The following is a 27,485-nucleotide window of genomic DNA, read 5'->3' as shown; positions in this document are numbered from 1 at the left end:
AAACACCACTGATTTTTGTAGGTTGATTTTGTATCCTGCAACTTTACTATATTCATTTACCAGGTCTAACAGTTTTTTCTGGAGTCTGTGGTTTTTTGTATGTAACGTCACATTGTCAGGAAACAGTGACAATTTCATGTCTTCCTTTCCTGTTTAGATACCTTTTACTTTTTGTATTTTATTTTATTTTACTTTGCCTCATTGCTCTGGTAAAGACTGTTGAACAGAAGTGGCAGAGTCGACATCCTTGTCTGGTTCCTGAAATTTTGTTTTGATGAAACAATATAGATACACTTTCTTCCTTCTGGTTTCTCTAAGTGATAAAGATCCTACTCAAACTAGGTTAGGCAAAAAAAAAATCATGTTGACCTATACCTGTAAAGTTCACTGAGCTAAGCCCACACACTCAAATAATTTTTATTAAGAACTTCTAGAGTAAAACTCTCTAGACAATGGGAAAGCTAAAATTAGGGCACCACTCAGAGGGGACCATGAAAATGACAAAATTACTCCTCTCAGAGTGCTCAAACCAGGGCAAGACAGGTTTCCAACAAGCCTTTTTTTTTTTTTTTTGAGACAGAGTCTTGCTTTGTCGCCCAGGCTGGAGTGCAATGGTGCCATCTCGGCTCACTGCAAGCTCCGCCTCCCGGGTTCATGCCATTCTCCTGCCTCAGCCTCCCCAGTAGCTGGGATATAGGCTCCCGCCACTATGCCCAGCTAATTTTTTTTTTTTTTTTTTTTTTTAGTAGAGACGGGGTTTCACTGTGTTAGCCAGGATGGTCTCGATCTCCTGACCTCGTGATTCGCCCGCCTCGGCCTCCCAAAGTGATGGGATTACGGGTGTGAAACACCACGCCCGGCCCCAATGAGCCTTCTTGAGCTTCATTAAAAAACCTGTGTGCCTATGTATCTGGAAAAATGTACCATGCACTTTAACTTATAAAAGAAAGTAAAAACAAGCTGTAGTGTTCAAACATGAGTCCCCAGTTCTAAAGGCAAAGAGACAGATAATCTGAAATGTTGGCATCTGAGCTCTATGGCAACTCTATGTAGCTAATTGCAAAGTAAACCAATACTTCACTTAATAATGACACTGATTTTCAACAGAAATGCGGGGCAACCCAGCTAGTGATATGTAAATCTTTTTTTTTTTTTTTTTTTTGAGACGGAGTCTGGCTCTGTCGCCCAGGCTGGAGTGCAGTGGCCGGATCTCCACTCACTGCAAGCTCCGCCTCCCGGGTTCCCGCCATTCTCCTGCCTCAGCCTCCCGAGTAGCTGGGACTACAGGCGCCAGCCACCTCGCCCGGCTAGTTTTTTGTATTTTTTAGTAGAGACGGGGTTTCACCGTGTTAGCCAGGATGGTCTCGATCTCCTGACCTCGTGATCCGCCCGTCTCGGCCTCCCAAAGTGCTGGGATTACAGGCTTGAGCCACCGCGCCCGGCCGATATGTAAATCTTTTAAAATCAGGCTGACAAGTGTTCATGGCTTCAAAGTATAAAAGTATTGGCAAATTACAACAAACCCAATGACTTCTTAAATTCACACATAATCCTTTATTTTAAAAAATTCCTAGGTCAAAAGTTGATAGTCACATAATACCAATTTAATAACTATTATGTTTTCAAAGTACCTAGAAGAATTGGGTATGTTTTATATATCCCAAACAAATACGCCTTCCTTTAGTCACTCAACAAACATAAGCACCCACAATGCGTATTAAACTAGGAGGAACTGCTGATTTTGATCATTTTGACCTATAAAGAAGAGCAATTTCATATGGTTCAACATAAAACCAGGCATTTGCCTGTTGCTTGTATACAACAGTGAAAACAAATTCCCTGGCTCCATGTGGAGTTTACATTCTGTGTACATGTGTTTGGGGATGTTGGGGCATATAAACGACCAACCAAATATATGGTATATCAGATGGTGTTACAAACTTGAAAGAACACAAAAGCTTAAGGGGGATAGGAAGTATAAGGGAATTGTCATTGCCATTTTATATGGGTACTCAGAGCAGGTGTCACTGATGAGATGATATTTCAGCAAAATCCTAAAGAAAAATGGAGTAAGCGTCTTAGATACCCCTTTAACAGCAAAATCTGGCTACTAACAAGAAAATTTCTGCCAAGTTTATGCCAAAAAATACAAAAACAAATAATTCTGCTAAAACCATTAGAGTACTAAAACAATTACAGCCCTTATTAAACTTGCAACCCAATCTACCCCTAACAAGTACATTCCATCAAAACTAGTGCTGCTGCCACCTACAACTCTTACTCTACACACGTTTCATGTAAGTACTTTGTTTTTTAATCCATGTTTTCAATCTAATAAATATCCATGTATAAGAATATACATAAAGATAAGCAATTTATTCTTACATCTTTTGAAGAACCTGGGCCATCACAACCCCATTCGTTAAATCTTCCACGGTCTGCCATGGTGCATCCACATTAAATGTCTGGATCTGAAGGGAAAAAAAGGGGATGGGAAGAGATTCTGTGGTTACCTATGTAGAAAATTTCTTAGGCTTTTTTTTTTTTTTTCTTTGAGACAGAGTTTAGCCCCATCACCCAGGCTGGAGTGCAATGGCCCGATCTCGGCTCACTGCAACCTCCACCTCCCAGGTTCAAGTGATTTGCCTGCCTCAGCCTCCCAAGTAGCTGAAATTACAGGAACGCGCCACCACGTCCTGCTAATTTTCTGTATCTTTAGTAGAGACGGAATTTCACCATATTGGCCAGGCTGGTCTTGTACTCCTGACCTCAGGTGATCCGCCTGCCTCGGCCTCCTGAAGTGCTGGGATTACAGGCGTGAGCCACAGCACCTGGCTGAAAATTTCTTAGGCTTTTTTTTGGGTGATTATCTCATATTAGGGATTGGAATAAATTTCAAAAAGAAGTCTAATTGGAAACTTTTGCCTTTAAGGGAAATGTCCTGCCAAGTATTACCGTAATTTTTCCCCACTGGTAAAAGAGAAATCGTGCTGGATACTGGGTGACTTTCCAACATCCATTCTATTCACACAACATCAATCTACAAAAATCACAGCAGCTTCATCCCCTCTACCAGTGACTGACTCAGGGACACACAGGGAAAAGACAATTTGAACTAAAGAGAGATAAGGAGATGCTTCTGGGAAAGAAAAGTCAATCTGCTGTTGATTTAAGTATGCTGCCTCCATTACTGTGAGCAGTCATCTCATGACTACAAAGGCAATCATCTTAAGAATTAGGCCAATTGGCCGGGCGCGGTGGCTCAAGCCTGTAATCCCAGCACTTTGGGAGGCCGAGACGGGCGGATCACGAGGTCAGGAGATCGAGACCATCCTGGCTAACACGGTGAAACCCCATCTCTACTAAAAAATACAAAAAACTAGCCGGGCGAGGTGGCGGGCGCCTGTAGTCCCATCTACTTGGAGGCTGAGGCAGGAGAATGGCGGAAACCTGGGAGGCGGAGCTTGCAGTGAGCTAAGATCCGGCCACTGCACTCCAGCCCAAGTGACAGAGCCAGACTCCGTCTCAAAAAAAAAAAAAAAAAGGTTAGGCCAATGCAGTGAAAGGCAGAGAGAAGAACTAGAAAGAACTACATCCCCTCCACCATGGCCCCCACACCAAAAAAAAAAAAAAAAAAAAAAAAAAAAAAAGAACTATGTCCCCAAGGTAAAAACTGTACTGAATTTTAAAAATCTTGATGCCTCCTGGTATGTGAGATGAATTCATTTATTATTTACGCCTGGTAAGGTTCCAGTTTGTTACTCGGAGGTCAAATATGTTTATAAAGATGTAGAAGTCACGCTTAGAATGGTTAGGTTAGATACTCACTTCTATTTGATTTCAAATATATTCTGAAACTTTGTACTAATCAACATGATGTAGCCAAGAAATGTACTTTACCTAACAGTATAAATTATCTCTCAAAGTAAAAAAACGTAGCTGAGCCAACAATGATTATACCCAGTAGTGTACTCAGGATTTAGCAGGAAATCAAACCCTGAGAATAGACACAGGTCATCCTCTCATAGAACTTACAACTAGGAAAAATGAAACAGTATAATAGAAGTGTCAATAGCAAGCACAAAGATGAGAAGTGAGAGTGGGATCCAATCTAGGTATGAAGAGCAGCTTGGTACAGATTGGGTAGGGGTAAGAATTGCAGGAAGAGACAGAACAGGGGAAAAATAAAACTGTGAAAGACAGGGCAAAAAACTGAAGAATTAACATGTAAAACCTTAGAAACCACATTAGGACCTTATCCTATGAATAAAGTAAACAAAGGATTTGAACCAGGAGAGTAAGCCATGAGGTTTGCATTGTATTAATATAAAATCTGGCCGGGGTCAATGGCTCATGCCTGTAATCCTAGCACTTCGAGAGGCCGAGGCGGGCGGATCACGAGGTCAGGAGATCAAGACCATCCTGACTAACACAATGAAATCTTGTCTCTTCACTAAAAATACAAAAAATTAACCAGGTGTGATGGCACACACTTGCAGTCCAAGCTACTTGGGAGGCTGACACAGGAGAATCGCTTGAACTTGGGAGGCGGAGGTTGCAGTGAGCCAAGTTCATGCCACCCACTGCACTCCAGCCTGGGCAACAGAGCGAGGCTCTGTCACAAAAAAAAAAAGAAAAAAGAAGAAAAAAAGATCATACCGGCTGCAGCATGAAGGAAGGAGTAAAGGGAAAGAGACAGGGAGACGGGGTTTCACCATGTTGGCCAGGAAGGTCTCGACCTCCTGACCTCATGATCCACCTGCCTCAGCCTCCCAAAATGCTGGGATTCCAGGTGTGAGCCACTGCGCCCAGTCAATAGTTGTCTTTTAAAGATTTGATAAATGAGGTCTCTACTAAAATGAGGTCTCTACTTTAGTAGAGAAACCCTGTCTCTATTAAAAATACAAAAAATTAGCCGGGCACGGTGGTGGGCGCCTGTAGTCCCAGCTACTCAGGAGGCTGAGGCAGGAGAATGGAGTGAGCCCGGGAGGCGGAGTTTGTAGTGGGCCGAGATCGCCCCATTGCACTCCAACCTGGGCGACAGGGCAAGACCCCGTCTCAAAATAAATAAATAAATAAAACAACTATTAACAGTACAGTCAGTAGCTTCTTCATGTATAATATAGGAGAGTCTTGCAGGTAGAGACAGTTATGGTGGTAGAGGCCCAGGGAATTATCTTAAAGATCCTCATAGAAAGTTTTTACTTAAGTGTCTATTTGGAAAGGTGATAAGAGGATCCTTCCAAGCTACCCTGGCACAAACCTAATACCTGGTAGAGGTGCAACAAATGATTAGTAAATGAATAAATGAAACAAATAAACACCATCTGCGGGAACTGATTTTGAATTTTACTCCATACTATCTCCAGCTGCCTGCTCACTAGTAAAAGAAATAAGCACTTAAAAGAAATAAGCACTTGCTTTCATTTTATAGTTGCTAAGTCTACGACCCATTTTCAAAAAAAAACCAATCTCTTTCTTGTAGGTTTGTTTAGAAGGAAAAATAGGGGCAGCAGTGAGGACCATGTCTCATTCTTCTCTTTATCACTGACCTCAGCACAATGCCTGACACGAACAAGCCCTCAGTGAACGCCACTTTGAATGAAAGGAGCTAATATTAATCCCTACTTTTGCCCTGTAAATTTGGATAGGATATTTAATCTCTCTCAATATCAGTTTTTCCATATAAAGAAAGATTGGGGAAAAATAGCTTATAGAAGGGTGTGTTGCTTCAGAATGAATGAGAGAATGAATGCCCATGAGGTATTTTGCAAAATCTAAAGCAATGGTCCCAAACCTGGGTGTGTAGGGGAATCATCTGAGAGATTTCCATTTTGAAAATACACATTTTGGCTGGGCATGGTGGCTTATATCTGCAATCCCAGCACTATGAGAGGTCAAAGATGGAGGATCACTTGAGCCCAGGAATTTGAGACCATGCTGAAAAACATGGCAAAACTCTGTCTCTACAAAAAATACAAAAATTAGCTGGGTGTGGTGGCTCATGGCTGTAGTCTCTGCTATTCAGGAGGCTGAGGTGGGAGCATCACTTGAGCCTGGGAGATCAGGACTGCAGTGGGCTGTGATTGCACCACTGTGCTCCAGCCTGGGCAATAGAGTGAGACCCTGTCTTAAAAGAGAGAAAGAGAGAAAGAGAGAAAGAGAGAAAGAGAGACAGAGAGACAGAGAGAGAGAGAGAGAAAGTGTATACATTTCTTGGCTCCCCCTACTGAATCAGAATCTGTGTGTAGAAAGCTGGGGATCTATGTTTAACAAGCTCATCAAATAATTCTTACACAGCTGGGCACTGGTTTGGCATTCGGAATCCTATAATCTAAAGCACTACTAAAGGGAAGGGATGCAAGATTGGAAACCAGATTCTGGCCAATCAGAAGAAGCAACTCAACAAAACAGGTAAATCAAAAAAGCAAGTAACTTAGTTGTTAAAGACTTGATTTGGGCCTGGCGCGGTGGCTCATGCCTGCAATCCCAGAACTTTGGGGAGCCGAGGCTGGCAGATCTTCTGACGTCAGGAGTTCGAGCCCAGCCTGACCAACATAGTGAAAGCCGTCTCTACTAAAAAATACAAAAATTAGCCGGGCATGATGGTGCGTGCCTGTAGTCCCAGCCACCAGGGAGGCTGAGGCAGGAGAACTGCCTGAACCCAGGAGGTAGAGGTTGCAGTGAGCTGAGACGGTGCCACTGCACTCCAGACTGGGCAACAGAGCAAGACTCCACCTCCAAAAAAAGAAGACTTGATCTGTTTTTTCTCTTGGGACTTAGGGAAAGCTAAATTTTCATTTTTGTTTTTAAATGTGGTTTTATTCAATTATTTTCTCTGTATTAGCCCTGGAGGTACAAAGTTGCTCACAAGGGTCAGAGATGTCCACCTCTGCTACAAGACCAAAGTGAAACAGATCCTAAAGAAAATTTATCCCCTACAAGAGTTTATTTTTGGGGTGATGAAAATGTTCTTGGAACTAGATAGTCATGATGACTGCACAATCTTGTGATCATACTAAAAACCAATAAAGTATACACTTCAAATGGATGAATTTTATGGTATGTAAACTGTACCTTAATTTTTAAGAATCTGTCACATACCAGTTCTGAGTGAACATCTATGGAGTATTTCAGGATAGCAAAACAGTAAAACTGAAAGACAATTGCACCTAACTGCATTAAGGCATGAAACTCTACCTGAAGGGTTCTAATCTTTCTTTTAATTCCAAGAAGCTCTATTACTACCACCCAACCTCTACCTCCCCCTCCCCAACAAAAGCATGAAAAGAGTAAAGCATGAGATCACCTGGAATTACTATCTCTAGAGTAATGGATAATTTTGCTCCGGAGGAGACATTTTTGGCTGTGAGTTGGGTGCTATTGTCATCTAGCTGGTTGAGGCAATAGGATGCTACTATTAAACGTAACGCATAGTGCAGTGCCCACAGCCAAGAACTGTCCAGTGCAAAATGTTAAATAATTTTCTAGAGTCATGATTCTCAAAATGTGGTCCCTACGTCACCAACAATTGCATCACCTGGGAACCTATTAGAAATGCAAAATCTCAGGCCCAGCCCAGACCTACAAAACTAGCAACTCTGGGCATCCGCGCTTTAGCAAGCTTTCCAGATGATGCAGATCAACACTAAAGCATGAGAATCTCTGAAGTCAGCAAACATAAATATCAACGCAATCAAAACACAGAGGTGACGTTACAAAGTCACCTACAGTCAGTATAGAACAAAACCAGGATTTGAACCCAGGCTGCCTAATGTCAGAATCTGTATGTACTCTTATGCTATACTATCTTTTAAAGTACTTTAACTTTTGTACGTCAGTGACTTATTCTTCCATTAGAGGACAAAAGTTGTTGGCAGAATCGAGTTAGGCAGAGGAGGATGGAATGGGGGAGATACCACCATACTAATTATACCACCCCCAATTCTATACACTAGTATGCATTTTATAGGCTGCCAAATAAGTAATATGAAAACAATAAGGATATATTAATGTTGTTAGGTTACCCCAAAGTGTACTGAACCTGTGACGACTTTTTTTTTGTCATAACTCGGTAACATTGTAGACTTCGTTTTTCAGTCTCTAAAACCTGGAAAAGTCCTCTCTCTTCATTGAGATTCACGTACAGTTCAAGAAATTAGGCTTGACAGCTGTAATAGGCAGGGCAGATTTTGACTCAGAGGGTGGAGAGAGGAGACACAGTGGAAATTTTCAAGCATGTCCTGCTGAACTTGCTTGCATAAACTTTGATTTGGAATTTAAACTTAAGATGTTTCCCCTTGGTAGGATGATACTTAACTGTTTTTGTAACTCTCCCTTTCAACAAAAATTTGGAACTATATGGTTCCTGGGTCAGTAGGTTGTCTGATAAAAGGGCAATTTATACAGCACGTGAGGCAATGAGACGTTCCATTGAGTTCTGTATAGGTGACAGAATCATCTCTTTAAGTGCTTGAGCTTTTATTACTTTAGCCATTTCTAGTGGAATAATTTCTAAAATGTACTATATACATCTGTCCAATCTCAAACTAAATGCTATGTAGTGAAAACAAACTTTTATCTGATACTCAGGAATATAATTATGATCTCCAAAAATTGAACATGGAGGCTCTAAAAGTACATAAGGCTGTCATCCCAATGACGGAATCACTCAGCTCTTGGATCTTGTCTGTCTCTGACAGTTGTCCGCATTTTGCTGAGTGTCACAGTCACCTTCTAGCTTACTGTGTGAGAGCAAAACCCCCCACACAACCAAATTGACTAGAAGTTGACATAAAATCAAGAAAATTAATCTAAATGAGTCTTTTCTTTGGAGTGTTATGTGTACATTTTTGCTTGCATTTGGTTTTAGAATTGTACTTAGCATTAATCTGGCTTTCAGATAGGAGGGGTGATATTATACATTTAAATGTCATCAAACATTGCTCATTGAAACATTTATTCTGCTTTTTATAATGACAGCTAAAAGAAAACAAACCCAGCATTTAAACTCTATTTTGAAACATGTGTTTTAAAGTGTTTCCAAATTTTAGAACTGTACATCTTCAAGAACACTGCCCTCCAATTTTGTCACTGATAATCTTTAATCTTATCCAGAAATTTTCATTGATGAGCTTCCAGTGACATTTCAAAAAGACTATTCTACAATACCACACTCCCTGACCTCTCTACAGCTGATAATGTGGATTACCCGTTTTCTTGACATTTTAGGAGATTCTAAATAGATTCTCTCATGTTGTTAGGTTCTGTCAGTAGCCCTTCAAACTTCAAACTTCTAAGATTTTTCCTCTATATTTTTATCAGCATTTCTCACTTAAATAAATGCAATTACTGCGTACCATATTTTGTGGATGCCATTCAAATACAGACGGTCCCCAGCTTAGGATGGTTTAACTTGAGACTTTTCAACTTTACAATGATGCAAGAGATACACATTCAGTAGAAACCATACTCTGAGTGCCCATACAGCCATTATATTTTTCATTTTCAGTACAATGCTTAATAAAGTGCATCAGATATTCAACACTTTATTTTAAAATACGTTTTGTGGTAGATGATTTTGCCCAACTGTAGGCTAAGGTAAGTGTTCTGAGCACGTTTAAGGTAGGCCAGACTAAGCTACGGTATTTGGACGGTTAGGCGTATGAAATGCATTTTCAACTTACAGTATTTTCAACTTATGATGGGTTTACCGGGATGTAACCCCATCGCAAGCTAAGGAGCCTCTGTACACCTCTTTACTTCCATGTCTTTCCCCCCCTCCCAGATTTTAAACAATGTAGCCGTACCTAGATTCAATTAGCTTCATCTTTGCCTTCTTGCTTCTTTTTCTAGCACAAAGGGAAGCACTACTTGCACAGACTCAAAAACTTAAATCTTAAGTTTCTCAGCATTCTGTTTACAGATGTACAGATTCTGCCAAATCTATTCCTTCCACAATATCAAAGAATTTAGTAATTCTTTCCTCTCTCTCTCCCCTGCCTAGTCAAACCTCGGCCACATTATGCAACTTACCAGTTCTCCTCTCTTCTGAAATACAGCAGTGAAAGCCATATCCTTGCCTGGAGGCAGAACTCATCAGAAGTGTAAGCTGCACGCTAACCACATACTGCTGCTAACGATCTGAAATCCCCTAAATGGTCTGATACGCAACTGGCTACTCAAGCTCTACCAAGTCTATGTTTCAAGGACAGAAATTGATTCGTGACGTAGCCAAATTATAAAAACCTCAGACTATTTTTACTAATTTTTTTAACAACCAACGCAAGGCAATACTTCTCCAGCCTTTCCAGCAAAGTGCCTTGCACAGGATCGTGACGTCTACACTCCAAGGATCCTGACTCGTAACCCAAGACACCGCTAAACAGAATTTCTCCCACATTCGTATTTTACCTTTAAAAACTAATACAAATGCTGTAGTCGCCTCCATAAACACATCCGTAAACATTTAATTAACATTCTCGGCAATGAGTGAAACGGAGGCTCCCGAAGGCAGCGCGAGGTCCGCCCCGGCTCTGCACATCCCTCTCCTTCCCCGGCCGACGCCGCGGCAAGAACGATTAGAACCCGGGCGTCGGTTCCCCGGCCGCGTCCTGAAGACCCGGCTTCAGGAAGGCGCGGCCGCTGACGTGAGAGGTGAATGTGTATTTACTTCAAAGTGTGAGACATCTAAAACCGTTTAAGAATTCAAAATCAGAATCCCACGACGCTGTCCCCCAAGGCCTTCGAGTTCCATTGTTGACGCCCAGACACCTCCAGAGTCCTTTAAACGTCTGCCCGACGCCTCTGACAGGCGTCCGTCCCTCGCGCACTCCCATCCCCAGCGGCGCCTCGCATCGGAAACGGGGTCCCCGGGCGCCTCCCGCATTCTCCCCACGCTCCCCCACAGGTGCTTTCAGTTCCCGGGCCGGGACCGGGCACGTCCTCCGCGAACGCTGCAACAAAGGCGAGGAGCCGCGGCGGGTCCCGGGCGCGGGGCAGTCAGGCTCGGCCGCCCCCGGAGCTCGGCGCAGCGCCAGCTGCCAGCAGCCAGCAGCCGCGCGGATCCCAGAGTCGCCCGCCGCGTCCCCAGCCCAGCCCTGGCCGGGGTCCGCCCGGAGTAGCGACGCCTCAGGCCCGGCAAGTTTCTCTCGGACCCTGGGCCGAGCCTCCTCGCCCCGCCCGCCCCGGGCCCCGGATGTGACGGCACCTTCGCCCACAGCGCTCGCCCCCCGGGCCCGCGCGTGGAGGGTCCCGGTAGGTGGCGGGGGGAGGGGGTCTTCCCGCCAGCCCGCGGCCCCCACGTACCCAAGTGAGGAGGCTCTCGCACAGCTCCGCCCGCTCCAGCGACTCTACGCTGAACATCTTCCCCGCCGCGGCCGGGCAGCGCCTCCTGCCTGGCCAGACACCGCCGCTGCTCGGTGGGGGGATCCGGGGGCCCGCGCAGCTGACTCGGCCTCAGGACCGCCTGCTCCTCGGATTCGGCTGCTGACTCTCGCCCAGCGCTGGCAGCGGCTCCGTACCGTCACCCCCGGCGCCCCTCCTTCTCCTTTCACTCGGGACCGCGCGCCAACCGCGCGCGACTGCGGCCACGCCCGCCGACCCGCGTCCCCGCCCCCGGCCGCCCACACCTCTCCTCCCCGGCGCCGCCGCCCTGGCAGGAGCCGCGGCCGAGGAGCCACTGCGCACGCTCGCGCCCCGGCCGACCCGAGCCGCCGCCGCCGCCGCCGCGCGCGCCCCCGCCACCAGCTCGCTGCGTGTCGAGGCGCGCTCGCGCACGAGCACGCGCCCCGCCCTGGAGGCTGCGGCGGCGAGTCGTCCTCCGCCGTCCGGTCACGCTCTCGCGGAAGCTCGGCAGTGCGCGTGCGCCCGCACCCGCACTCCAAATTAGAAAGGGGACGTCTAGTGGGTTGCCCGGGAGGGGTGGCGGGAGCGGTCCGGAAATAATCTGTCCTCTGTCACCGGGAACTGGCGAGGTAGTTCCTTCGCGGTGGAGAGGTACGTCCGGCGCGCGGCGGCCACGCCCACCCTATCGGGGCCAGCGGAGCCGCGGACGGCGGGGCCTGGCCTTCTTGGGGTCGCTCTGGCCGCCGAGGCTCTGCGGGTCGGCGGGAATCGCCGCCTCCTCCCCCCGCCTCCTCCCCGCCTTCGTCTGGAAGCCCCAGAATCGCTCCGCGGCTGTCCGGAGTCGCCGGCGACAGTGGAGGGGCCGACGCGGAGAGCGGCTGTAGTGGGCTTGGCCGGCGGCGAGGACACCGCCGCTCCCTCTAGGGTCGCTCGGAGCGCGACCCTGAGAGCTCTCCTTAATGCAGGAGGGGTGTGCGCCCGTTCGCCAATCCGTAAGGACCCTGGCCGACCCCGGGCCTGCGTTTCTCAACGTTCGGAGTTGGCTTCGCTTAATGGCGAGGCGGATCGTTCTGGAGCTCCCGCCTCTTTAGAGGCACGAATCTCTCTGCAGGGCTGCCGATAAATTTTTAACAGATATAGCATACGCAAAAAAGTGCATACGACATACACATTTAAAGAAGAATTAATAAAACACCCAGATAAAAACGAAAAGGGCATTGCCGGCACCCCAGGAGTTTCTCACCCATACCCTGTGCTCCTTTCGGAGCCTGATTCTCTCAGCCTGATTAGTGTGATCTTTTCCTTACAGCTTTATCATCTGTGTGTGCATGCAATCTGGTTTTCCTTTGCCTGTTTTCGAACTTCTGCGGGTAGATCACAGTGTGTTGTTTCGTGGTTTTCAATCAGTATTAAATTGGTGTACTGTGTATCTATAGGTAATTTTCATTGTTGCCTAGTATTCCAGTGCGAATAGAACAGTGAATCCATTCTACTCTGGGTGGGCGTTTTGTTCAGACTGATGTTACTCAGAACATGGCTCTAAACATTCTGGTGTACCTGGAACCTAATGCAAATGTGTTGGAATTTCCAGGACATGTGCCTTGGAGTCCTTAGAGAATTGTCGATGCAGCGAGTATGCATAACTACCAGCCAATGCCGAGTTTTTAGTTGGAGTGCGACAAAGCTAACTTCCCAGGACAGACTTTCACTTTGCTTTGTAGTTCCTGGAACCCCTTTCCCCTACTTTTTTTTCTATTGAGAGTAGGTTTTCTCATTGAGCACTCAAAACTACCAAAACAGCATTGATTGGGGGTTTTTTGTTGTTGGTGGTTTTTGAGAAAGGATTTTGTTCTGGAGTGCAGTGGCGCAATCTTGGTTCACTGCAGCCTGTCTCCTGGGCTCAAGTGATCTTCGTACCTCAGCCTCCCAAGTAGCTGGGACCACAAGTTCAGGCTACGATGCTCAGCTAATTTTCTTATTTTTTGTAGAGAGGGGGTCTCGCTATGTTGCCCAGGCTGGTCTCAAACTCCTGGGCTCAAGTGATCCGCCCGCCTTGGCCTCCCAAAAGTGCTGGGATCACAAGTGTGAGCCACCGAGCCTGAGCCAGCATTGAGTTTTTAAGGGTGCCTTACAGAGTACCACTTGGTAGTTGACCCCTGATCATTTAGCATTTTGTAAGTGTAAAAAAAAAAAAAAAAAAAAAAAAAAAATTACCTTAAGTATTCTCAATGGTCTTTTTTTCAAACATTCTTCCCTAAACCAAGGGCAGCGAAACCTTTAGAAATTACACATATGTGGCCGGGCGCGTTGCCTCGCGACTGTAATCCCAGCACTTTGGGAGGCCGAGGCCAGCGGATCACGAGGTCAAGAGATCCTGACCAACATGGTGAAACCCTGTCTCTACTAAAAATACAAAAATTAGCTGGGCGTGGTGGCGGGCTTCTGTAGTCCCAGCTACTTGGGAGGCTGAGGCAGGAGAATCACTTGAACGCGGGAGGCTGAGGTTGCAGTGAGCCGAGATCGCGCCACTGCACTCCATCCGGAGGACAGAGCAAGACTCTGTCTCAAAAGGAAAAAAAAAAAAAAAGTTACGCATGTGTATCTCACTTGTCTTTGGTTCCTGTGTTGGTGCCTCTGGATATTTGTCAAACTAGAGTTCCTACATTCCTTATCAGGTTATTTCTATCGAAATAGACCTCTAGCACTTTTAAGTGACGTATAATCTTGTAGGCAAACGAATGAAGTCAGTGAGTATATGTCACATTGACTTACGCCAGACTCACATGCAGCTTGTCTTTAGATGGGCAGACAAGATGCTGGACCTACTGGAGTGACTGTGGCTGTGCTGTCCTGAGCACCCTTCCTCCAGTGGCCCTGGTTTTCAAGGCTTTGACACAATTGACCTAAAGCCTCCTTTTTCAAGCGTGGCTGCATATCCACAGTGCTTTTGTGCATGATGTTGCGTTGTTCTGGAGGTTTCATTTTGTAATTCCAGTTACTTTTGATGAAAGAAATTAGTAAAAACGTTTGGATGTGAGTAATTGCAGAAGCCATGTGGCTGTCAAGTTTCTACATGAGCCTTAGGGTGAAAAGGCACTGAGATGCTCTCCTTTGTTCCAGGAAGTCCTGGAATTTCCTATTTTTCTCTTATTTTCTCTATGTGGTTTATTTTTTTTTTTTTTTTTTTTTTTTTTTTTTTTGAGGCGGAGTCTCGCTCTGTCGCCTGGACTGGAGTGCAGTGGCCGGATCTCAGCTCACTGCAAGCTCCATCTCCCAGGTTTACGCCATTCTCCTGCCTCAGCCTCCCGAGTAGCTGGGACTACAGGCGCCGCCACCTCGCCCGGCTAGTTTTTGTATTTTTAGTAGAGGCGGGGTTTCACCGTGTTAGCCAGGATGGTCTTGATCTCCTGACCTCGTGATCCGCCCGTCTCGGCCTCCCAAAGTGCTGGGATTACAGGCTTGAGCCACCGCGCCCGGCCTCTCTATGTGGTTTATTTTTTTCCTTCCCTGAAAGCTTTGGAAATGCCTGAGGAGAGGTGAGTTGAACTTGTCTTGGCTGTCTCTTATTCCGATTAGTTGGAGGGTAGTTCTCACCCACAGCTGCTTATCGGATTAAAGAGGGCATGTCCTGTGTGACAGTGCTCCAGATTGCATCCTGTCTTCCCAGGAAACACATACTTAGAACTGTGATTAAAGAGAATTTGAGATGCTATGTGGAGCAGCTCTGGGGCAGGCATGGCTAGTTTTTATCGTAGTTCTGCTGAGTCCTTGGCAGTTGTTAATAATATTAGCCAAAACGCTGTAGCTTCCATTTACTGAGAGCCTATATGATGTGCCAAGCAGTATGCTAAATGCCTTACCTTCATTATCTCATTAAAAACTTTACAAGGCAAGGTACTTCCCCCCATACCGCCTGCCCCCAAAAAGAGTGGCAGTTTGATATGGTTCAACCTAATGCCTTTTACATATGAGGAAGCTGCGACAGAGACTTTACGTAAGTCCAGGGCTGTCTGACTCTGAAACTTGTGCTTCTTTGCTGTCTGAAGATACTGCTCAATAAGATGTAGCCAGCTGAGCAATAGCAAAGCCAGTTTCTCTGCAAACTTCTATCAGTTATACTGCACAGTTTCCAAGATGGATGGGGTTCAGTTTTTGTGAATCTTAAACAGTTCAAAACCGAGTATTAGTAACTCTTCTTTTCGTATTTTATAGGATACCATGAAATAGATTACATTCCATATTTTATACATTTAATAACGTTGTTTTTGGGTTTAATGTGAATAACATTTAGTGGCCACTACAACATGTAACACCCTGCCCACTACCAACAGGAATAAGATACGATTCCTGACTGAAAGGAGTTCATTATTTAAAAATGTATTTTTAATTTTTACAAATGTATAATAGTTGTACATATTTATGGGGTACCTGTGATATTTTCATACAAATATATACAGTGTGTAATGATCAAATCTGGGCAGTTTTTTGAGACAGGGTCTTGCTCTGTCACCCAGGCTGGCGTGCAGTGGTGTGATCTTGGCTCACTGCAACCTCTGCCTCCCAGGTTCAAGCAATTCTCGTTCCTCAGCCTCCCGAGTAGCTGGGATCACAGGCATGTGCCACCACATCTGGCTAATTTTTGTATTTTTAGTGAAGATGGGGCTTCACCAAGTTGGCCAGGCTGGTCTCAAACTCCTGGCTTCAAGTGATCCACCCACCTTGGCATCCCAAAATGCTGTGATTACAGGCGTGAGCCACTGCACTGGCCTGAATCTCCAAATAACGTAAAAAAATAAAATAAATCCAGTAAGATGTTACTGGCTGGGCGTGCTACTTCACATCTGTAATCCTAGCACTTTGGGAGACCTAGGTGGGCAAATTCCTTGACCCCAGGAGTTCGAGACCAGCTTGGGCAAGATGGTGAAACTCGTCTCTACAAAAAATAAAAAATTTGTAGCTGAGCTTAGTGGTGCACGCCTATAGTCACAGTAGGAAGATTGAGCCTGGGCGGTCGAGGCTGCTTTGAGCCAATGGTGCGTCACTGCATTCCAGACTGGGTGACAGAACAAGACCCTGTCTCAAGAAATAAATTTTAAAAATTAATTTATAAACATTAATTTGAGCAATATCTGTTTTTCAAAAAGGAAGTTCATGGTGCAGTGAGAGTGTTTAGCAGTTGACATGCCAGTCATGCCACTTAGGTTAGTGTAGGTGCCTCCGGAGTAAGCACCGTCAGGAAACTGAGCGACTGGGTAGTAGATGAGAATGGTCATTGACTGGGCATTGAAGCTCAATTTGCATATCAAGAGAGGAAGCAAGTATTGGCTTTATTTTTCTTGTTAAAGTAATTCATACTTGAAAGAATTGAAACTGATACTGTGTCCTAGGGAGGGTGTTGGTCTGACTTGCCAGTCCAGCTCCTCACTGATAACCACTCTAATGTTAGCTTTGACTGGCCTTTTCTCTGTTCCGAAACTCTGAATCAGAGAAATTTAGCAGTAGAAGGAAGTGAAGAAATAAAGTCACAGTTGTTAAGCTAAAATAATTTTAAAGGTCAAAATTGAGTTTAAAGAGAGTTTAAGTGTAAAGGTTGAGGACAGGCCACCTGGGAAAGGACAGATTTAAAAGCATGGAAGTCAGTGCTCTTAAGTATAGACATTTGGGGTTGTTTATATAGACAAAATTCTATATTTAACAGAATTTTAATATCTTAATGTAAGGCTTAATGTACAGTTATAATGATCTGATTAGTCAAGGTGTCTTTTTTAGGGGAGAAAGAATGTAACTGTCATGAGATCCCTGTTTGGGGCACCATCTGGTCTGAGTTCCATACAGGACAATAAAGGAGGCAGTTAATCTGTAATAAAGATCAGCAATTAGAAGGAGGAGATCTGGTCTCTTTTAAAAAAAAGACTTAGTCTTTTTTTAGTTGTTTATAGAACAAGAACAATCAGGAAGAGTTAAGCTAAAAAATCTAAGAAACAGAATTGTAAACCTGTTACGTGACCCAGATCATAGTCACATCTCTCTCAAGGCTTAAGGCGTTTTGGAGGTTCTAACAACTTTTAAATTTTATTTACTTTTACACAGTTGTTGTGACAGAATTGGAACTAAAATTCAGGGCTCTTCATGTCCGAGCAGCAATTGCTTGGGCTTCAGTTTACAGCCTGTATGGTTGGACAGAATCAGCAGCACTGTTTAGTTCTGGATAATCACTGACTGAACAACAAAAGTTGGAGAACAGAAGTCCTCGATTTTGGAATTCATTTTCAGGACTGAGGTATATGTCATCTCCCCAAGTAGGAAATTTTGTTTGCTGTTTCTCTTCTGGAGTTTTAAATCAGACCAGCCTCTTTCCAAACTGAAGTGATGGTACAATACCTCATTTTTAGGCACTAGCACCTACAGTTGCTTTTTTACTTCAATTTTATGAGAAACTATGGCAGAAGTTGTGCTATGGAAGCCCCCAACAAGCAGGTCAAACGGCATTAGTAGATCTCCATTTGACAGCTTGGCTTTTGTTGGGATTTCCATGGGACAAGAAAATGCGGTGCCCTTCTCTTTTCCTCTCAACACTGCTGGGAATAGCTGCTCTCAAATGATGCAAATGAAATAATATGGCCCTGCAATCAATACTTAAATATCCTGGATCTCTGAGCTCTTGGAAATGTACATGAAGCAATATTTTAAGAGTATAATCACAGGCCGGGCACGGTGGCTCACACCTGTAATCCCAGCACTTTGGGAGGCTGAGATGGGTGGATCACCAGGTCAGGAGATCGAGACCATCCTGGCTAACACGGTGAAACCCCGTCTCTACTAAAAATAGAAAAAATTAGCCGGGCATAGTGGCGGGCGCCTGTAGTCCCAGCTACTCGGGAGGCTGAGGCAGGAGAATGAGGAGAACCCAGAAGGCAGAGCTTGCAGTGAGCCAAGATGGCGTCACTGCACTCCAGCCTGGTACACAGTAAGACTCTGTCTCAAAAAAAAAAAAAAAAGCATAATCACATAGTAGTCAAATATAATATATATTATATGTATATGTTGTATAGTATAATTTATTTGCATTACCATTGATCGCACCTTGAAGGACATAGAAACAAATGTAATGCATTTTTTAAGTACAAAATAATAAACTGCCTAAATGTATAGCATAGGAGAAAATGTGAGTAGGAATAATTACAGTGCATTTGTTTATAGACTTAACTTACAAAGCACTTTCACCTCTGTTAATTTTTTTTTTTTTTTTGAAGTGGAATCTCGCTGGGTCACCCAGGCTGGAGTGCAGTGGCCCAATATCGGCTCACAACAAGCTCCGCCTCCTGGGTTCACGCCATTCTCCTGCCTCAGCCTCTAGAGCAGCTGGGACTACAGGTGCCCGCCACCACACCCGGCTATTTCTTGTATTTTTAGTACAGACAGGGTTTCACCGTATTAGCCAGGATGGTCTCGATTTCCTGACCTCGTGATCCGCCCTCCTCGGCCTCCCAAAGTGCTGGGATTTCAGGCGTGAGCCACCTCGCCCAGTCTGTTAATTTGTTTTAACATTCACAGCTCTGTGGGATAATTAGAGGTTGGAAATCTTGACACGGGGGATAACATTTGGGTTATCTTTGAGCAGATGCAAGTAGTTCTCACTGCCCTTAGGACTTTTGAAACAGCTATAGCATCTCTAATTTTAAAAGAGGAAACCTGATGAAATAAAAATCTAAATTGACTCCATGGCCCACCTCTAGCTTATTTGAGGCTCTTCAGTTCAATTGGCAGCTCATTTAACGGTTCTTTTGAATAAAAATACTGCAATTAGAGCTCTTTCTGTGAGTTTCCTGGTGTGCCCCTACGTAATGGCTATTTGAAACCAGTCATTAAAAGTTCCATGTATCAGGCGATTACTCCGTGTAAAGCTGATGAAAGCCGCCTTTCATCTGTTTGCGTAGGTTTCTTCTAGGAGCGATAATTTTCTTACTAGCAGCCAGTTCAGATTATTTTCAAAGGTGTTAAGACGTCCATACTCAATACCTGATTAGTGATGATATTGAATAAAACTTTTTTCAGCTCAGTAAGTTACATAAATGCAGAACTTTATTTTAATTATTCATATATATTGAATATTTCCTTAATTTCTCTTTAGGTGTATTATAAGACTTTGACACTTCCTGTTTTATCTGAAAAAAATGTGAATTACCTGTGATATTTGGACTCCAGTGTGATTGGGCTATCTCCCCTCATACCTATAGAATTGGGTACTACCATTTTTCTCTAGTTTAGAGTATGGGAAGGAAAGTTTCTTATCCTCCCTTTTCTCTTCATAAGGAAATGCAGCATCAGAGTGATTCTATATTCCAAGCAGTTCAAAGAATTCTGAACCATAAGCTGAGCTTAGTTTCAGGTGGGCAAATAGTTTTTCAAGCACCAGAATTTTCATTATTTCAAGTAGTTATAACTATAAATGTTCTTTTACTTTTGCCTAAATGTCTTTTACTTTTCAAATTACTAACACTGTAAGTATGGTAAGTCACTTTTATTTAAACAAATATCTGTTAGGTCCTATTATGTACAGGGCATATGCTAGAGAATATGAGAAGGCTTACAGAAGACTATAATATATTTCCTTTCCTGTCAATACATGGGAAATGCCACAAGACATACACATGCTGTGAGGGGGAAGAGGGATCTGATCTATATAGAGAATTTATTTGCTATTCAGGAATAAGAAAAGAGCAGTTGGACAAGAATAGCTTTTATTTATTTATTGTTTTTGGCGGGGAGGGGGACAGGGTCTTGCTCAGTCTCCCAGGCTGGAGTGCAGTGGCGCTATCTGGGCCTCACTGCAACCTCTGCCTCCCAGGTTCAAGTGATTCTCCTGCCTTAGCGTCCAGAGTAGCTGAGATTACAGGCACACGTCACCTGGCTAAATTTTGTATTTTTAGTAGAGATGGGGTTTCACCATGTTGGTCAGGCTGGTCTCGAATTTCTGACCTCAAGTGATCCACCTGCCTTGGCCTCCCATAGTGCTGGGATTACAGGCGTGAGGCACTGCATCCGGCCCAAGAATGGATTTTTTTTAAAAGGGGTTAAGCTTGAAGAGGAAAAAACATTTTTAAAAACTACATAAATAAATGATAAATTCTAGTAATTGTTTTCTTTAAAAGAAATAGAATTTGACTGGGTGCAGTGGCTCATGCCTGTAATCCCAGCACTTTGGGAGGCCGAGGCGGGTGGATCACGAGGTCAGGCAATTGAGACCATCCTGGCTAACACGGTGAAACCCCATCTCTACTAAAATACAAAAAATTATCCGGGCATGGTGGTGAGCGCCTGTAGTCCCAGCTACTTGGGAGGTTGAGGCAGGGGAATTGCTTGAACCCAGGAGGCGGAGGTTGCAGTGAGCTGAGATCCGTACCACTGCACTCCAGCCTGGCAACAGAGCAAGACTCCGTAAGAAAAAAAAAAAAAGAAAGAAAAGAAAAAGAGATAGAATATTGTACTCCACAAAATTTGTGTCTGGCAAATTTTAAAGAACTCAATGATGGGGAATCCCTACTGGAGTTGTACTTAATTGCAGCCTATCAGAAACTAAATATGTTAGAAGTCAGTTATATTTACATTGTTTTTATTAGTATATTTCATTTTCACTGTGTCATTTGTAACTCTCGTCTTGTTTCTTCTTATTTTAGACCTGGAATGGCCAAATATCAAGGTGAAGTTCAAAGTTTGAAACTGGATGATGATTCAGTTATAGAAGGAGTAAGCGACCAAGTACTTGTGGCAGTTGTGGTCAGTTTCGCTTTGATTGCTACCCTGGTATATGCACTTTTCAGGTGAGACTAAGGACAAAAGAATTGAATACATTTGCAAGGACTGCTGACTTTTTGACCCCTAATAATGTATAATACTTAATATGAAAAGCAAGTAACAGAGCTCAGTGATTGTAGATGTTTACCAGGGCTTTGAATCTAACACATATATTTTCTGTCATCAGCTGTCTTATCAGATAATAATTAAATTCATCATCCACATTTTGAATAAAATATTAGTATTTTCTATTGGTGTATGGCAATTAAAAAAACTTTAATTTTCATAATTAAATCCATCAACTTGTAGGTGATATAGATAATAAGTACAAAATACCTTGTTTTAAATGGAAAAATTGAGGCAAAAAAAGACTTGTATAGTAAAAAGGGAACTAATGTTAGAAATAATTTAATTTTTTAACTTATTTATTTATTTATTTATTTATTGAAACAGAGTCTCACTATGTTGCCCAGGCTGGAGTGCGTGGCACTATCTCAGCTCACTACAACCTCCACCTTCTGAGTTTAAGTGATTCTCTTGCCTCAGCCTCCCAAATAGCTGGGATTATAGGCAGACACCACCACACCTGGCTAATTTTTTTTTTTTTTTGAGAGAGTTTTGCTCTTGTTGCCCAGGCTGGAGTGCAATGGCACTATCTCAGCTCATCGCAACCTCAGCCTCTGGGGTTCAAGCAATTCTTCTGCCTCAGCCTCCTGAGTAGCTGGGATTACAGGCATGCGCCGCCGTGCATGGCTAATTTTGTATTTTCAGTAGACGTGGGGTTGCTCCATGTTGATCAGGCTGGTCTTGAACTCCCAACGTGAGGTGATCCACCTGCCTCAGCCTCCCAAAGTGCTGGGATTACAGGCATGAGCCACTGCACCTGGCCCTAACTTTTTCATATTTTTTGTAGAGACAGGGTTTCGTTAGGTTGGCCAGGCTGGTCTCAAACCCCTACCTCAAGTGATCCACCTGACTCCGCCTCCCAAAGTGCTGGGATTACAGTCATGAGCCACTATGCCCAGCCTATTTATTTATTTTAGAGACAGGGTCTCACTACATTGCCCCAGTTGGACTTGAACTCCTGGACTCAAGGAGTCCTCCCATCCCAGCTTCCCAGGTTGCTGGGACTACAGGTATGCACCACTGCACCTGATTCTAAAATTAATTTAGGCTGGATGTGGTGGCTCATGCCTGTAATCCCAGCATTTTGGGAGGCTGAGGCAGGTGGATCACCTGAGGTCAGGTGTTTGAGACCAGCCTGGCCAACATGGTAAAACCCTCGTCTCTACTAAAAATACAAAAATTAGCTGGGCATGGTGGCAGGTGCCTATAATCCCAGCTACTTGGGAGACTGAGGCATGAGAATCACTTGAACTCGGGAGGCAGAGGTTGCAGTGAGCCAAGACCGCTCCAGTGCACTCCAGCCTGGGCATCAAACTGAAACTCTGCCTCCAAAAAAAAAAAAAAATTAAAAATTAAATTAATTTAAATTGACTATTATAGAATCAAGAACAATATTTAAAAGGCTTAGCTGTCTGTATACCAGTATGTAGAAACTAGGTAATAAAAGTAGAAATTTAAGAGTTAATACATGAAGATAAGTTAAATTTTGTATAAATTATAGAAAATAAATTTTTTAAATTATAAAATAGAAAAATGATTAATTCTAAAAATTACAAATGAGTGTATTTCCTGTATAAATTATAGAAAGAATTATTAAACAAAATGTGAAAACTTAGAAAAAATGGTGATTAATTTACTTTTTTACCTCTGTATTGATAGTCTCTTTTTAGGGTAACATTATCTTGATTACAATAGGGTATTTTATAGAGTGATAATCCAGAGTGATTGATACTGGTGATACACTGTGCATATCATGGGGGAAATAATGACTAGATGATAGCAGAGTTAAGTGAACTCCACCAAGCAGGTTGTTCTTAGGATTCCTGACTAATGTTTTAATATACACCAAATAGAAGAATATTGTATATTGCTGCAGGACTCTGTCCTTGGGCCTTTTCTATTGTTATTATTATTTTTTTGAAACCAGGTTTCACTCTGTAGCCCAGGCTGGAGTGCAGTGGTGGTATCACACCTAGCTGCAGCCTGGACTTCCCATGTGCAGGCAATCCTCCCATCTCAGCCTCCTGAGTAGCTGGGACTACAGGTGCACATCAGCATGTGCAGCTAATTTTTTTGTATGATGATTATTATTATTATGTTTTGGTCAGATGGGTTTTTGCCATGTTGCCCAGGCTCATCTCTAACTCCTGGGCTCAGGCAGTCCACCTGCCTCAGCCTCCCAAAGTGCTAGGATTACAGGTGTGAGCCACCAGTTGTCAGTTGGGAGGGATAGCTAACATCGGTATAACAGAATTAAGATTCAGAAATAGTCAAGCCATGTATCTATGGTCAACTGACCTTTGACAAGGGTGCCAGGACCACTCAGTGGGCAAAGGTTTCAACAGATAGTGCTAGGACAATTGGGTAGCCACATTCAAAAGATTAAAGTTGGACCACACCACACCAGATTAACTCAACAATCTAAATATCAGAGCTAAATGTAGGGGTAAATTGTTATGACTAAATTGAGCAAAGGATCTTAGATATGATAACAAAAGCATGAGCAACAAAAGAAAAAGTAGACAAAGCAGACTTCATCAAAATTAAGGTATTTGGACAGGTACAGTGGCTCATGCCTGTAATCCCAGCACTTTGGGAGGATCACTTGAGCCCAGGAGTTGAAGACCAGCCTGGATGAGAGTGAGACCCTGTCGCCCAGGCTGGAGTGTAGTGGCTGGATCTCGGCTCACTGCAACGTCCGCCTCCCAGGTTCAAGCGATTCTCCAGCCTCCCGAGTAGCTGGGATTACAAGCACCAGCCACCACATCCAGCTAATTTTATATTTTAATAGAGATGGGGTTTCACCATGTTAGCCAGGTTGGTCTCGAACTCCTGACCTCAGTTGATCCACCCACCTCGGCCTCCCAAAGTCAGGGGGTTATGGGCGTGAGCCACCATGCCCAGCCTACCAAAAATTTTAAAATTAGGCGGGTGTGGTGGTGCACCTTGTAGTCTCAGCTACTTGGAGGCTGAGATGGCAAGATCACTTAAGCCTGGGAAGTCAAGTCTGCAGTGAGCTATGATCATACCACTGCATTTCAGCCTGGGCAACAGAATAAGACCCTGTCTCAGAAAAAAAAAAACAAAAAAATAAAAATACATGCAAAGGACCTATATAGACATTTTTCAAAAGAAGACATACAAATGGCCAAAAGGTTTATGAACAAAACACTCAACATTACTAATCACCAGGGAAATGCAAATTAAAACCACAATGAGAAAAAACCTTGTATCTTTTAGGATGGCTGTTATCAAAAAGATGAAAACAATAAAGATGAAAGAAGCATTGGCATGGGTGTGGTGCAAAGGGAACTGTGGTGCACTTTTTTGGGGAGTATAAAATGGCACAGTTGTTGTGGAAAACAGTATGAAGGTTCCTCAAAAAGTTAAAAATGGACTACCATATGATCCAGCAATCACACTTTAGGGTAGTATATATCAAAAGGAAATTACATCAGTATGTTGAAAAGATATCTGTGCTCCCATGTTCATTGCAGCATTATTTACAATAGCTGAAATATGGAATCAAGTTAGGTGTTCACCAGTGAATGAATGAAGAAAATGTGACGTGAGTATATAGATCTCTCTGTATACATGCTTTTCAGCCCCTAAGAAGGAAGGAAATTCTGCCATTTTCAACAAAATGGATGCACCTGGAGGACATGATGTTCACTGAAATAAGGCACAGAAAGACAAATACTGCACAGTGTCACTTAACTGTAAAATATAAAACATTTGAATTCACAGAAGCAGAGAGCGGAATGGTGGCTGTCGGGATGGAAAGATGTTAGTCAAAGAGTGCAAAGTTTCAGTTACACATATGCATTTTTAAAAAGAGAGGCAGGGCACGGTGGCTCGCGCCTGTAATTCCAGCACTTTGGGAGGCTGAGGCAGGCGGATCACCTGAGGTCAGGAGTTCAAGACCAGCCTGGCCAACATGGTGACTCTGTCTCCTCTAAAAATATGAAAATTAGTCAGGTGTGGTGTCATATGCCTGTAGTCCCAGCTACTCGGGAGGCTGAGGCTGGAGAATTGCTTGAACCCAGGAGGCGGAGGTTGCCGTGAGCCCAGATAGTACCACGGCACTCCAGACTGGGCAGCGACAAGACCAAAACTCCCACTTTTTTGTTTGTTTGTTTTGTTTTTTGAGACGGAGTCTCGCCCTGTTGCCCAGGCTGGAGTGCAGTGGCGCGATCTCAACTTACTGCCAGTTCCGCTTCCTGGGTTCAGGCCTCCCGAGTAGCTGGGACTGCAGGCGCCCGCCACCATGCCCAGCTAATGTTTTGTATTTTTAGTAGAGACAGGGTTTCACCGTGTTAACCAGGAGGGTCTCAATCTCCTGACCTCGTGATCCGCCCGCCTCAGTCTCCCAAAGTGCTGAGATTACAGATGTGAACCACCACGCCCGGCCCAAAACTCCATCTTAGAAAAAAAGAAAAAGATCACAAAACCTTAAGTAACCTATTATGTTTAAAATGATATTTATAAGACTATTTTTTTTTTTTTTAATTTTGAGACAGAGTCTGGCTCTGTAGACCAGGATGGAGTGCAGTGGAGCAATCTCGGCTCATTGCAAGCTCCGCCTCCTGGATTCAGGCCATTCTCCTGCCTCAGCCTCCCGAGTAACTGGGGCTACAGGCGCCCACCACCACGCCCGGCTAATTTTTTTGTATTTCTAGTAGAGACAGGCTTTCACCATGTTTGCCAGGATGGTCTCAATCTCCTGACCTCGTGATCCACCCACCGTGCCTTGGCCTTCCAAAGTGCTGGGATTACAGGCATGAGCCACCGCATCCGGCCAAGACTAATTTTATTTTAAATATTTTTCTATTATTTTCTGATTTCTCTACTATGAATATTTATTATTTGCAAATAAAAGTTTTTTCTCCACATCTCCAGACTAGAATGATGTGAAGCCCAACTAAAAAGTTTCCATTTTTGCCTGCACAGTAGCTCATACCTGTAATCCCAGCACTTTGGGAGGCTGAGGCAGGTGGATCCCCTGAGGTCAGGAGTTGGAGACCAGCCTGGCCGACATGATGAAATCCCCTCTCTACTCAAAATACAATAATTAGCCAGGTGTGGTGGTGGGTGCCTGTAATCCCAGCTACCCAGGAGGCTGAGGCAGGAGAATCGCTTGAACCAGGAAGGCAGAGGTTGCAGTGAGCTGAGATCGCACCACTGTACTCCAGCCTGGGCAACAAGTAAAACTCCATCTCAAAAAAAAAAAAAAAAAAAAATTCATTTAATAAGGCAGTTGTATATTGTAGATGCTGAAAACTGTGTTGGCTACTTTTATAAAATTAATAGCTAAAGGTCAAATCTGCGTTATGTTCAGTTTGGGACTAGCATTTTATACTGGAAAACATTCAGGGGAGACTTGTCAAAATAGGGAAAGCTGAGGAAACAAATCATAAAATGCTTGAAGGAAGGAGGGATGTCTAGCTTAGGGAAGGGACTCTTGGACAGTAAAACTGTCTTTGTGATGAGGGCTTGGTCTTGTTAAAGAATTAAAATTTTAATTTGTGCAGCAGCAATAGAAAAAAAAAAATTAGAGCCAGGCTCAGTGGCTCACACCTGTAATCCCAGCACTTTGGGAGGCTGAGGTGGATGGATCACTGGAGGTCAGGAGATCAAGACCGGCCTGACCAACATTGTGAAACTCCGTCTCTACTAAAAATATAAAAATTAGTTGGGTGTGGTTGTGGGTGCCTATAACCCCAGCTACTTGGAGCCTGAGTCAGGAGAATCTCTTGAACCTGGGAGGCGGAGGTTGCTGTGAGCCAAGATCACGCCACTATATTCCAGCCTGGGTGACAAGAGCGAAACTCCATCTCAAATAAACAAATAGAATTAAATTTATTCTGTATGGTTTCATGGGCAGAACTGAGGCCACTGGGACAGTGAGTGGAGATAAATGATGAGATTTTCACTCAGCCTACAGTGACATCTTTTCAAGTTACATAATGTGCTCCCGATTACTTGGACATTGTCTTGAGGTAGTCAGTGAAGTAATCGTGATTACTGAGGTAATCATGATGTGTTGGGGAAGGGATGGCATGTGTGGTTTAAAATTCTGACAGGTCTCTTTTTTTTTTTTTTTTTTTTTTTTGAGACAGAGTCTCACTCTGTCGCCCAGGCTGGAGTGCAGTGGTGCAACCTTGACTCACTGCAACCACCACCTCCTGGGTTCAAGCGACTCTTCTGCCTCAGCCTCC

General features: G+C 43.9%; 3 protein-coding genes across 11 annotated transcripts in view; 2 read left to right on the top strand and 1 right to left on the bottom strand.

The window, feature by feature from the left end:
- HOOK3 (hook microtubule tethering protein 3) overlaps positions 1-11,760 on the bottom strand; it is a 130,836-nt gene extending 119,076 nt beyond the window's left edge. For 2 of the 4 annotated variants that reach the window (XM_033232557.1, XM_033232590.1), the window contains exons 1-2: positions 11,308-11,641; positions 2,386-2,471 (exon numbers count right to left, since the gene is read on the bottom strand). In XM_033232557.1, the coding sequence (XP_033088448.1) occupies positions 2,386-2,471; positions 11,308-11,364 (143 nt within the window). In that variant the 5' untranslated portion in view covers positions 11,365-11,641. Of the gene's footprint in view, positions 1-2,385; positions 2,472-11,307 lie in introns of all 4 variants that reach the window. The other 2 variants (XM_033232583.1, XM_033232564.1) reach the window with 2 other exon arrangements.
- RNF170 (ring finger protein 170) overlaps positions 10,919-27,485 on the top strand; it is a 45,190-nt gene continuing 28,623 nt past the window's right edge. Inside the window, exons 1-3 of one of the 6 annotated variants that reach the window (XM_033232611.1) lie at positions 11,867-11,997; positions 17,437-17,626; positions 21,024-21,167. In XM_033232611.1, the coding sequence (XP_033088502.1) occupies positions 21,031-21,167 (137 nt within the window). In that variant the 5' untranslated portion in view covers positions 11,867-11,997; positions 17,437-17,626; positions 21,024-21,030. Of the gene's footprint in view, positions 11,257-11,746; positions 11,998-12,212; positions 12,339-17,436; positions 17,627-21,023; positions 21,168-27,485 lie in introns of those variants that run through there. The other 5 variants (XM_033232615.1, XM_033232621.1, XM_033232604.1 and 2 more) reach the window with 5 other exon arrangements.
- On the top strand, positions 11,992-12,294 carry LOC117092312 (uncharacterized protein FLJ37310-like; the record flags this gene model as incomplete). Its single annotated transcript, XM_033225662.1, has 1 exon — positions 11,992-12,294. A coding segment is annotated over one exon (279 nt), but the record flags the coding sequence as incomplete, so codon positions are not given.

This window comes from Trachypithecus francoisi, unplaced genomic scaffold (genome assembly GCF_009764315.1).
Source record: "Trachypithecus francoisi isolate TF-2019V2 unplaced genomic scaffold, Tfra_2.0 Contig01440, whole genome shotgun sequence".
NCBI lineage: Eukaryota > Metazoa > Chordata > Mammalia > Primates > Cercopithecidae > Trachypithecus > Trachypithecus francoisi.
This window is presented reverse-complemented; position numbering and strand designations above follow the sequence as displayed.